The 12,318-nt window shown below is 37.1% G+C and overlaps 1 protein-coding gene across 1 annotated transcript in view; it reads left to right on the forward strand.

The window, feature by feature from the left end:
• TTLL11 (tubulin tyrosine ligase like 11) overlaps positions 1-12,318 on the forward strand; it is a 51,633-nt gene that overhangs the window by 6,343 nt on the left and 32,972 nt on the right. Inside the window, exons 2-4 of the mRNA XM_080402884.1 lie at positions 2,111-2,207; positions 3,988-4,121; positions 11,640-12,215. Of these exons, the coding sequence (XP_080259010.1) occupies positions 2,111-2,207; positions 3,988-4,121; positions 11,640-12,215 (807 nt within the window). The remainder of the gene's footprint in view (positions 1-2,110; positions 2,208-3,987; positions 4,122-11,639; positions 12,216-12,318) is intronic.

Raw genomic sequence — 12,318 nt, forward strand, 5'->3', positions numbered from 1 at the left:
TCTGAGACCTAATGCTGCATCTGTATTCTGGATGTACCTGTGGAGAGAGGTTAAGGCCACTGATTGTCTTTCAGAGCCTAACAGAATTAATTTTCACTTGTACAGAAACAGATTTTGCAGGCTGAATAATAATGAAATAAGTGAAGAATCCACTGGCTCTGTTAAATTGGGTATCTCATCCCTATGAGTAAGGAAACAGAGGAAGGATGCATTGCTCAATTAGCATTTTAAATTAATTTTTCAAGGCTATTTACTGAGGAAACTGAAATTTTAATTAGAGTAGCAAATAAAGTAATTCACTCAAAAGCTTTATGAGACTTTTCTGTCATATTGAAAAAAAATCCAATGCTTAAAGAAACGTTTTAAAGCAAGAAAATTTACATTTCGAGTAAAGAACAAGTGGTTTCTGCAAAATACTGTGGTTCTTTCAATAAGTGAATAGTATGGAAGTTGCTGTGTAATACAATATTTATTTATTTATTACAATATTTAATACATAAATATTACAATATTTAATACAAATGTGTCCTAAAAATGCTGTGGTCAGAAATACAGCATATTTATTTGAAAAAGATGTAGCCTAATAATAGAAGAGATTCCTGTGTATATATTCTGTGTGGTATTTAAATGGTATCTACATGGAGTTGCAGATATAATGGGGTTTTTGATTGCTAAATGGGACTGTGTCTAAGAGAACAAGTGGGAAAAAGAAGAGTATCCTTTTTTACACACACACACAAAAATACTTATTATAACATGGATTACAAATGTTTGGGTTTTAACTTAGTAATTTATTTTTTTTTTTTAATCTTTGGATACTGCTAATTCATGGGGCTTTTAGTCTTATTGCTGGTAGCTTCTCGGTTTTTTTAAACCCACTTTACCACTACTAGAACCTGTTGCTATCAGTAATTAGCAGTGCTGTTTCAGAGCTCTTCAGACTGCTTAAAAAAAGGTTGATCTTTTTGCTAATAGAAAAAAAAAAAACCTATACAGTTTTCCAATTATGGTGAAACCTTGTGTGAATGGGAGAAGAGGCTGGAATACTTAACACTGTTGAAATAATTGCATTCGTTCTTAATAGCTTAAATATATATGCTCAACAAATGATTAATTGAATTGTGAGGTTTTCTGTTAATTGCAGGCTATTAGTACCAGAAAGGAATTAATACTGTATAAACTAATACATATAACTGAATATGTATAAATGAATAATAGTTATTTCACTTAAATATCTTGCTTTGAATATCCATTTTAAATTTATTGCAGCTTAGACACCAATGTAAATCAGCTTGCTCAGAAAGTGCTTTGCAGTTACAACCTACTATTAATTTACAACGATGTTACTAACTATATGTATTTCCTGAAATGAGTTACTAGCAGTAATGTTTCGTGCTGATGGGAAACTGGGAGCACATGGAGATGCCACGTGGTTGGGGGTGAAGGGCCACCATGGGTATGGGTGCAATCTGGGAGAAGGCTGTGGGTTACCAAGCTGCAGAGAGGGAGTGTAAATATAGGGCATAGGACTTTGCATTAAATGGTGATCTTTTTAAGACTAGGAGTCGATTTAGTAACTGCCAGTAATGACAATTCCTCCACGACCTCTGGTGTTTTTTTTTTTTTTTCCCGTGATGGTTGATTATCATCCCTGAAACAGGGGAGAAAAAAGAAAAAAAAACAATGCAAAACACTGTCACACTTTGTTTACTTCCCAGCTGTAACACTTGCTATTGCTGTGCCTTCATGTGCCGGAATTAAGTGCTGCTTAATGAAATTTTATTCCCTGTAATAGTATTTTAAATGACAAATGAGTCATGCCTTAATTGTGGCTGATAACAAGCTTAGAGTTTCTCAGTACAGATCATGTCTCTCAGTTATTTGTTTTTAGTTTTAGAAACCTTTCCTGGTTTGTTAACATCTTGAGCTTTAGAGTCTTGAACTGATCAAAATATTCTTCGTTTTGCAACCAAAATATAGAGCATATTTTCTTTTGACAGTCAGAAGACTGTTCCTGAATGGTTTATGCTTAACATGAGCATTTAGAAAAGTAAGGAATGAATGGGTATTGCCAGATTGCTTCAAAACTTGTCTCTTGTCTCTTTTCCAGTTTCCTTTTGGCAGACGCTTGCCGTGCGATATCTATTGGCATGGGGTATCATTTCATGATAATAATATATTCTCAGGTCAAGTCAACAAGTTTCCAGGTACGTTACTTCTGTTTAGAGTTTAAACAACTGCTTTAAAAACATGATGATTTTAACTGTTTCTGTGTTTTACTGTTTTTTAATGTGAATTATCTGCCTAATCAGGTGCTAGCATTTTTAGCATATTACTGTTTCTGGTAGGTGGCTTCTGCTTAGGTGGTAAGAATATCAGAATGGGTGTCTTGAACAGTATCTGAAATGAAATTTGTTTCGGAGAGAAAGTGGTTTTGGTGAAGAAAATGCTTCGTATGTATGACTTAAGGAAAAATAAAGAGTGTTAGGCTACAATTTAAGTGACGTATGCAATTCTTGTTGGTCATCTAGCACTGATAACAGCGCTGTATCTTTGAATTTGGTTTTGATTCAAAGTGGCAAGAGTCTGTTTTGTTTCGTACTCTGGCCTGTCTCAGGGAGAAGCCCGAAGCAGAGTTCCTCAAATGGATTTTTTTAATATTGAAGAGTTCACGTCAGTCCTCATCTTATGATGACTCTTCTACTTTTTTAAGCTCCCTTTTTTCTCATTTAATCCCTGTTGAGATCTCTCTAAATAAGACCTAAGAGCTTAGGTATTGACTTACCAAAGCCCTTTACTTCAGATTTATTGCTGCTGTTGGTATGCTGTGAGAAGAACCCTCAGATATTGAACTTTATGCTTTGTTTACCCTGACTTTCTCCTGTCTGGAGGAAATTCACGTTCAGGTATTGGATGGTGTAGTTTTCTGGTGGTTTAAATCCGTGTCAGGTGAACACAGTAAGCAAGTGGCCCGCATGGTAGTCAAAACCAGAGTCCTTCAGAACTAGACCTGGCTTCCAGGAACATCGTGCTAACTTGATGCTGGGTTTTACTATATTTTTTCTTTTTCAAAAGAGATCTGGATGCTTTTCTTGGTCACTTGTGAGAGGATTCAAAGAATCTGAAAGGGTTGGTCTGCAAGAAGACTTAAAACTTTTCCATAAAAATAGCTTTTTAGTCTCATTCCCAATGGAAACAAGACTCAGCAATTGTGTGTGTGTTGCCCATTATGTCCTCCTTGTACCTTTGGAATCTTCTGGCCAAAATCAACCACACTCAATAAAGATCTGCAGTCTCAGACTGCTGCGATCCCGTAGGTTTTGTGGAAACTTGCTGACCTTGTAGGGAAGAAGCCCACAGATGATGATCTCACTGAGAAAGAAGCTGCAGCATGAACCTTGTAAGCTGTAATATCTGAAAGCGTACAAACAACTCAACAGTAACTCTGACTGCCTTAGCCCTTGCGAAAAACTTCTGCCAGAGCTCACACAGATCTGCGTGTGGCTTGGTCCAGGCATGAGATTCAAAGCTGCAGGAAAGCAGCTAAGTTTGTCTGCTCACAAAATAACTTATTCTTTCTGATGTAGTTACTTAAATGAATGCAAAGTAAACATGAAGTGGTTGATTATATTTAAAGGAAATTTTTATCTGTCCTGGAATGATAGCAGGCTAGGGCAATAATTTTGGATTAAGGTAAAGGCAGTAGTCACTATTTGATGAAAGCTTTCCCTGTATTATTCTGAGCTGTATTTTTCCTAATTATTTTTTTAATATGATACAGTAATACATACAATATGAAATAGGGCAGGAGAATGCTACAAATACTTTTGTCAGATCTTAAAAATTTTGAAAGGTTTTCAGCTTTATTGAAAGCAATGACTAGAGTGCCTTACTAGTAGGGTGAGCAATAATATCACAATTTACTTCTAGGATGAACTACAGTGCAGGTTTTTCATGACTTCTAGACACTCTCTATTCTTTTCCTAGGCATGACAGAGATGGTACGAAAAATTACACTGAGTCGGGCAGTGCGAACAATGCAAGATCTGTTTCCTCTTGAATATAATTTCTATCCTCGATCTTGGATTCTGCCAGAAGAATTTCCCCTCTTTGTGGCTGAGGTAGACTACTTTTACTCTCAGAACAGTATAACTTGTTGGATATTGTTGCCATTTGATAGTTATTTGTTGTTATTTGTTGTTAGTTCTTAGTCTTTCATACCTACCAGATTATTTAAAATCACACTTGGGTGCTTTAGATTACATGTTTTTCAATTTGCCTGAGATCAGACATAGTCTGGATGAACTGCTTTTGTTTGTTATGTTCTAGAGTAAACTTAAAAGCAATAATGCTTCTCTGCAATGCCAGAAGAGATGTCTGAAAATTAAACATGGTAGAATCATAAGCCCTTTCCTTCCATATTCCACTGAGTTTAAAAGGGCTGAGGAGGTTCCAGTACAGTGTGTGCAGTGTGGTACTTCACCATGTTCACTCTCACTGAAGTCTTTTTAGTCCGTTTGGCCTGTTCTATCCAAATCCTTCAAAAGAGCATTTTGGACTGTGCATCATTAGGTATACTCGCATCTCCCTGAATAATTGTTTGTTTGAATCTCTTGTCAGACTGTTGCTTTGTTTAAATATTCGGAATGTAATAAAATGCCATTCTTTTTCAGCTTTTTTATTTTTTTTCAAAAAAGTGATGCTGTGTGTTGGCGTTTGGTTCTGTTATTACAAATATATTTTTTAAATATTGTATGTATTTGTTTTAACCCTGTCTGACTCGCCCAGTGCTTTTTTGTATTCTCCAGTATCCTCTGCTTGGAAAAGTGAGAGAAAAAGGTATGGACTTTAATAGACTTCTATATTGTGTGTCACTTTTTAGATAATTGCCATATCCACAATCCAATTAAATTCATGAACGTCTTCTAATATATACTCTTCAAGTGTCCTGGGTCACTGCCATGGCATTGCTAGTTAACAGCAAAAATGAATAAAATCCCAACAGTACTTTAGCCTTATTGCTTTAGATGTAAGACCAATTTGTAAAAGGAGTATAAATTATCCGATCAATTTAGCAGTGACAGGTAGATAAGTGAAAATAACTTGGAAGTGAACTTTCAAAATGGTGCACTGGGGCCCCAGCAATGACTGTTTTGGGAATTGTGCCTGTCTTGGTTGCAAGGCACTGAACTGAGAGCGTGTAGCCGTGTGGTCCGTACACCAGGTTAAACGCACGGACCCGCACGCTGTCAGCAGGTGGCACTGCAAATAAATACTTTTCTCTGGTTGAGCAGTTACTGGAGTGAAAATGATTCGGTTTTTGTTCCAAGAATAACAGATGTCCGGTAGCATGCTCCTAGGAGTTTCCTTTGCATATGTTCTTCCATCTGTGTTTGAGAAAAGCATAGTTCTTGTTATCAAACATTATATTTTATGTTGTAAGAGTTTATGTTCTACTTAACACAAGTTTGTAATGTAACCCCTCCAAAACAAGAAAAAATACAAAACAAAAAATTCCAAATCCGCTGTGAACTATAAATGGTTCAGAACACTTTCATTTGCAGTTCCATGAGCTCTCAGTAGGGCCTCTCCAGTCTTTCCTGTTATTTGTTTATATATGGTTTTGTTTGCTTTAGAACCAAGGTATCCTAATGCTGCTAAAAATGCCAGTGCTCAGAGACTGAATTTTCAGCTTATTAATAAATGAGTACAATACAGCGTTGGCAGTGCCTGCATGTTAGACATACCTGTATAGGACCTGGCATATACTTGAATATGAGTGCCATCTGTACATTTACCTGAGCAAAAGATGACCATCGTTTTAACCATCTCTCTCTGGCACTTCTGGAATTAAAGCTGTATTGTCATGGGCTGCAGCTACTAAGCACGTAGCTCTAGATCTGTCATGCTGAAACTCATGTTGCTGCACCTCTACTGGTACTAGTATTCAAGTCCTTTAGGGCACAGTTAACTACCACAAGTCAAATTCTGTGTCTGTGTAGGTATAGGTTAGACATGAGAAGATGGTGCTGTTTGTAGTGTAAGATTTTGTCACACAGAGCTGGACTAAGAAGTGAACACCTAAGAGGTTTTATTTGTGATAGAAATGACTACTGAAAGAAGAAACTCCTTGAGAATTTAAATCTCATGGCTACCTCCTGAAGCACTGTAACATTTCAAAACACTTTTCTCAAGTATCCTTATTTTGCCTCACTTCTGTAGACATGATCAAGAACTTTTGTCATACCTTTGTATCAATAACTACATCAAATGCTGTCAGCTTTTCCCAGTTTCCCCTATACCTAAATCCAGGTAGAAGACACTACAGCTAATCCAATGTTAATCTTCTGTCCTTTAAAAGCCAGTAATTGATGAGAAAGCTGCACTCTTGAATTTGTTGTGGATGAGCTTCATATTGGGAAATACCAATAAAATGGTAGTTCCCTTAGTGTCATTTGTATTGAAATGAAACAGTGATAGGTATTTCTAACAAAGGCTTAAAAGTTCATTTTACTGAGTAAATAATACTTAACTATTTTCAATATTCACCTTTGGGGTTTTTTTTATCTCCTAAACCATTTTGTATTAACATGTCACTGTAACAGATGATAAATTGCAGACAAGCAAATTTCTCAGGTGCTACAGTAATCACCCCTTCATTAACAGAGAAGAATCTGTTGGAATCTATGTGCTAAGAATTTATTTCTAATAGAAAATTCCAATTTCTGAAAAGTAACTAGCTTGGGATTCAAACCAGGACCTTGATTGTTCTCATACTGCCTTCGTTGTGTCGTCTGTGAGGATGATGAATAGGCCTAGTATGATTAATTTTTAATAAGAATCTAATTTGGACAGTCTAATTTTCAGCGCAGCATTTTTTTTGTGGTTTAATCAGGTTTTTAGCTTTTGGATACCTCTTAGGCATAGACATGAATGTTCTAGTCTTTGTGCTGTCAAATCTTATAGCCCATAAAATGTAACACTCAATTCATTCAGCCTGTGCTCCCTCATGAAGGGCAAACCTGTAAATGGATCAGATTTTCCTACCGTTAGACGTCATACTCTCCTCTTGCTGTTGACTGTAAACAGTTAACATGTTTTTAAAGATAACTTCCTTCTGTCAAGCAAAGTACACAGAAATATCTCATTTTGTGTGAACTAATTTTCCTACATGACTGAATTGTCTGAGTCTGGACAAGCCTCCTCATAATGAGAATGTGAAAGAATATAGTTGAGGGGATTGTGGAGAATTTGAAGACTGCTGTCAGGAATTTCCTTGAAGATCAAGAAACCATCTGTTTTCTTCAAGACAGTCAATCTGCTGCAAAACAAACTGGCTCAGGATTACTATTCCCCCTTTCCCCACCCTCCTGTCTTCATCTGTCATGTGTAAGTTTTGATGGACTAGAAGGCCTGAATAATATCCAGGCCTTCTAGTCCGTCAAAAAAAGGACTAGAAAATGATGGAGAATATAACTTCCTTTGCAGCTAAATGGAAGGAGTTAACTGTGAGATCTATGAGACCAATGATTGTTAAAATGCAGTACTTCAAAAGCAGGTTGCTGTTGCTTCTTTAACAATAGTCCTTGGAAGGTGTTATCTTTTTTGAAAAAGTGCTGCTGTAGCAGAGCAGAAGGAGCCCGAGGCATGAACGACAGAAATGGGAATGGGAGGCAGGTGATGCCCTGGCTGGTGTCATAGAGGGTCTTTGTTACTTTCTGCACTAGTAGACCATGATGGGCACTTCGTATGCACAACTAGAGTCATAGTAGGATATGTTTGGTCATGGAGGTTTGATAACTAAGTACCTTTCTGGGATGCTGACTTTAGCAATGGTGAACCAGAGAAGCTCCTTTAGTATGCAGAGTAATGTCATGTCAGGGGAAGATTATTCTTTAGCGATAAAAAGACTAGGGCATAAATCCTGATTTTCCTTCTTTGCATATGTAGGCCTGCTGATCTACTTGGACCTATTTATGCATGTGCTGTTTATGTAAGCCTGATCTCTGTTGTGGCATTTTATCCCTCAAGGTGACCTCTTTGTAAGAAGGATCTTTCATTGAGTTAGTATGACATTTGTCTGTGAGAGAAATCCTGGTCTCAATAATTACTCTTGAATTTCTGCTGTAGTTAGAAGGAAGGCTTTTAGCGGTGTGGTTCTCAATGAGCTACATAACTGGATGGGATGGAGCCAGAAGTCCTTCAGGCCTTGGGAACGTCACCGCTAGCAGAGCTGTGCCTTACATGTGGGTCAGCAGCCTGATGTAGGCACAGGGGTGCTCTCTAGAAGTCACGACAATCTGACCGGTGCTCAGCCTGCTCCAGTGTGCTCATTTTTTCTCTTTCATTCTGCAGTGCCAGGGCTGATGGTGGCAATTGATTGGTTTTTCTTTGTTAGCTTGTGTCCTGAGGCTTCTTAAAGTCAATCTCCGGTTGTTGCTGGTAAGCCGCAGGGCTGCGTAAAACCAGATCACAGACTTCGTTTAGCATGTGTCTGGCTGAATGGAGAGAATAGCAGCTGCAGGTCTGGTGCAGTACAACGTGTATGCAAGAAAAGTATGATCTGTACTGTGACATCCCTCCGTTTTGACAAGAGATTTTAAGTGCTTTACTCTTCTGAATCCCCTCAGTAGCTGATAAAGGTGTTAGCCTACATCCTCTGTTTTCTTTAGCTGCATTCTCTGTTAGGAGTCCCTGTGCCAGTGCCGTTAGGAATTTCATGAGCTACAGTCATGGTTATATTCTTTCCTTTCTACATGTTGTAAAACATGCCATATTTTATGAATTTTAAAAAATTATTCTAAGATAACTCTAAATCCTTCCTGACTTTCTTTCTCAATTTCACTACTTATAATTGGGGCAGCCAAATCTCTGCAGTTCTTATTTTTGCTATATAAGTAATAAATAAACTAAAATTTATTTAGGCAGCAGGAGATATGCATGTACATGAAAGATATTCAGCAGATGTGTCAGGCCCTTACGGTGACCTAGTTACTGTCTTCCTGTTTTTTTTGTGTCCTCAAATAAAATACATTGAAGCTTGCAAACTTAAGGTTTGCTTCTTGGGAATGTGAGTTTTGTAGACAATTTAGATTGTGTAATTGCTCTTTTATCTGATGTAAAAAGATTCCTTAATATATTTGGTTTGAGTGGTGGGGTTTTTTTTGAGAGAGAGTTTTGAGTGATTATATGCAGTTTACAAAAGTGCACATTTGAATCCAGTGATTAGTTCTTGGTGCCATGTTTAATTCTGACTCACTGTATCCAGTTGGGAATGACATTAGTCTCCAAACATTCCCTGCTAAATGAATGTGTCAGTTTAACATGTTCAAAGGCCAAAACAACCTTATTACGATAATCATGTTTTGGACTACCAACTATTAACAGGCTGTTACAGGTGTGTTTGTTTAATTTTCTCACAGATAAAATAACTGATTCTTTTGGAAAGAAAAATGGGCATTTATTTTTTTTTAATTTTTTAAATTTTTTTAATTTTTTAATAATTTTTATTTTTTTAATAATTCTTTATGTAACTCCTATTAGTTTGTTAAAACCAAAATCTCCAAAGATGTTTATTGTTGCTTCCAAGAAGCTAGTTTCTATAAAAGGCTGTTGTCTCTTACAGTGCCAAGCCCTGTTTATGCTCCAGAAATCAAGCTGCTGATGTTGGTGTGTAGAAACAACGGTGGGATTGAGCAAAAAGTTCAGATTCAGTTGCCTTTTGAATTTGAGACATTTGGATCTAGATCAGAGTTTTAGCACTTTTTTCCTTTTTATTCTTCTCACTTTCTGAGTGAGGATGCAGACACCTCTCTCTAGTATTATAATTCCCTATAATTTACTTTTGTGTTTCATCTTACTAAGGCCACATCTAGGATTCTGTAGGACAGCTACATACTTCCCCATCACTGTTACAATTTCTGTTTGTGATAAACCACTTCCCTTGCATGCCCCAAGAATTAAGGGCATGATGTGGAAAAAACCTCAAGGTATGGCTATAATGGCTTATAATGTACTCGGGGATATCTACAAAGCAGTGAAAGAACTGGATACACAAGTATCGAGGTTCATGCTGCTGTAAACAATGCAGAAATAGGTCATACAGTCCTTCAGTGACAGTCTTACAAAGTATTAAATTTGCTGTAACAAACAGAGATCTTTCATGGCAAGGCACTATAAACAATGGATAGAAACTGATACTGAAAGGTACTGGTTTGCTAATCGTTCCTCTTTCCCCTGCCCCTCTCTTGCTCTTTCTGTGTCTTGATGATCTTTATACATATCCTCACAGTGTATTAGGTGTGAAAATGTCTTACCTGCTAGTTCCTTTCTAGTGGGGGCCATCTCCCACCATCCCGTACGTAGTAAGTTCAATTGTCAATATGTGTCTTTGGAAAAAACGTTTTCCAGAATTATTCTATTGATTTAATTTGTTAGCAGTAAAGAGTATTTGATACAACTTTTTAAGAAATCTGCAAACATTTCTATGTAAAAGAGGTGAAATGCATCTTGTCTAGTGGCTTTTCTAAGCGTTTTGCATATTAAAATGCATTATGCTGCGTAGATGCTGGTGCTGGCTGTTCGTGAGCTCGTATGCTAGAGTGCACCGTATTTCATGCTGAACCAGCACAGCAGTGGTGAACATCTGAACACATGCACTGTCTTGAGGAAATGACAGGCCAGGTGTGGAGTGCTTTGTAGATTCATCCAAAAGTTTAGATTTGGTACTAGACACCATCACATTCTCTGCCGATTTTCTTCCCTTTCTTGATTTTACACTAGGCACATCTAAAGAAAGTATTTGAATTGTCATGAACAGATCTTCCTAATACAAATCAAAGCCACTGAGAAGAGTTACTGAAATCGTGATCAAATTTTCTTTCTTGCTTTAGATAGAGAAGTTGTAATTGCATGTCAGGCTTGAAGGGAATTATGGTATAATTTAGAAAACCCTTCATTTTGGAAAACTGGTAGGTAACAACTTCAGCATAAACACTGTGCTTTGCTTAGTAAATTAATGGTATTTGCTTAATATCTATACATGTTCTAAGTTTTTGTACATTTGGCTCAACATTCCCTAGTTTTACTAACACTGGGTATCTGATTGTGAAAAATACTCAGTGGTGGAAAAAGGTATTATCAGTGCCAGATTTTTACTTTATCTTTTCTTCTTCCCATACTGTTCTGTCTGCATTCATATCTCAATAAATAAGGTGTCTTTCCTTGGGTTAATGATTATCTTTGTCATTCTAGTCATTCAAAATGCAGCATGAAAGTTTAACTTTGCGGTTTCATATATATTGTTGACTAATGAAATGGAGCTCATGAGATATACAGCATTTCGTTTTGTAAATTGGTACATAACATTGAAAAGAAGATCTTGAAATCATTTATACAATGGTTTGTTAAATAATATGACCTTTTGCCTGTACTAGTAATTCCCTACTCATGCTTTTTTGTTGTCTTTGTGCTTGTCGGCACTATTTATCTTTTACCTTTTTTGCACAGTGTTTACTACTATAGTGATCATGTTATTTTTATGTATTTTTGTTAATGAATGCAGTTCGTTGATTTTCACGGTATCAGCTAGTCTTCTCCCCTCCATTTAGTGTCTTTCAGTGTAATTCTTTTCCTTCTAGGTCCGTATGATGAAAGACAGCGACCCATCCTGGAAGCCCACTTTTATTGTAAAACCTGATGGAGGGTGCCAGGGGGATGGTATCTACCTCATTAAAGACCCAAGTGACATCAGACTGACGGGAAGCATCCAGAGCCGGCCAGCTGTGGTCCAGGAATATATTTGCAAACCACTGCTTGTTGACAAACTGAAATTTGATATTCGTCTTTATGTCTTACTGAAATCTTTAGAACCCTTAGAGATTTATATAGCCAAAGATGGACTTTCTAGATTTTGTACAGAGCCCTATCAAGAACCCAGTCTAAAAAATTTGCACCAGGTTTTTATGCACTTAACCAATTATTCACTAAATATCCATAGTGGTAATTTCATCCATTCTGATAATGTGAACACTGGCAGCAAGAGGACTTTTTCAAGCATTCTGTGCAGACTGTCTTCCAGAGGAGCTGATGTCAAAAAGCTGTGGTCAGATATAATATCACTGGTGATTAAAACCATTATTGCACTGACACCAGAACTGAAGGTTTACTATCAGTCTGACATACCAGCAGGAAAGCCTGGGCCAACTTGCTTCCAGGTAGGCTGGAATTTCTGCCAGAAATGCAGTTATTTCTATGCATGGGTTAATTTTCTGAGTGTTCAATTAATTTTCTAAAAGCTTTCTCTAGTTATGTTGCTGA

The sequence above is a fragment of the Falco punctatus genome (genome assembly GCF_963210335.1).
Source record: "Falco punctatus genome assembly, chromosome: 9".
NCBI lineage: Eukaryota > Metazoa > Chordata > Aves > Falconiformes > Falconidae > Falco > Falco punctatus.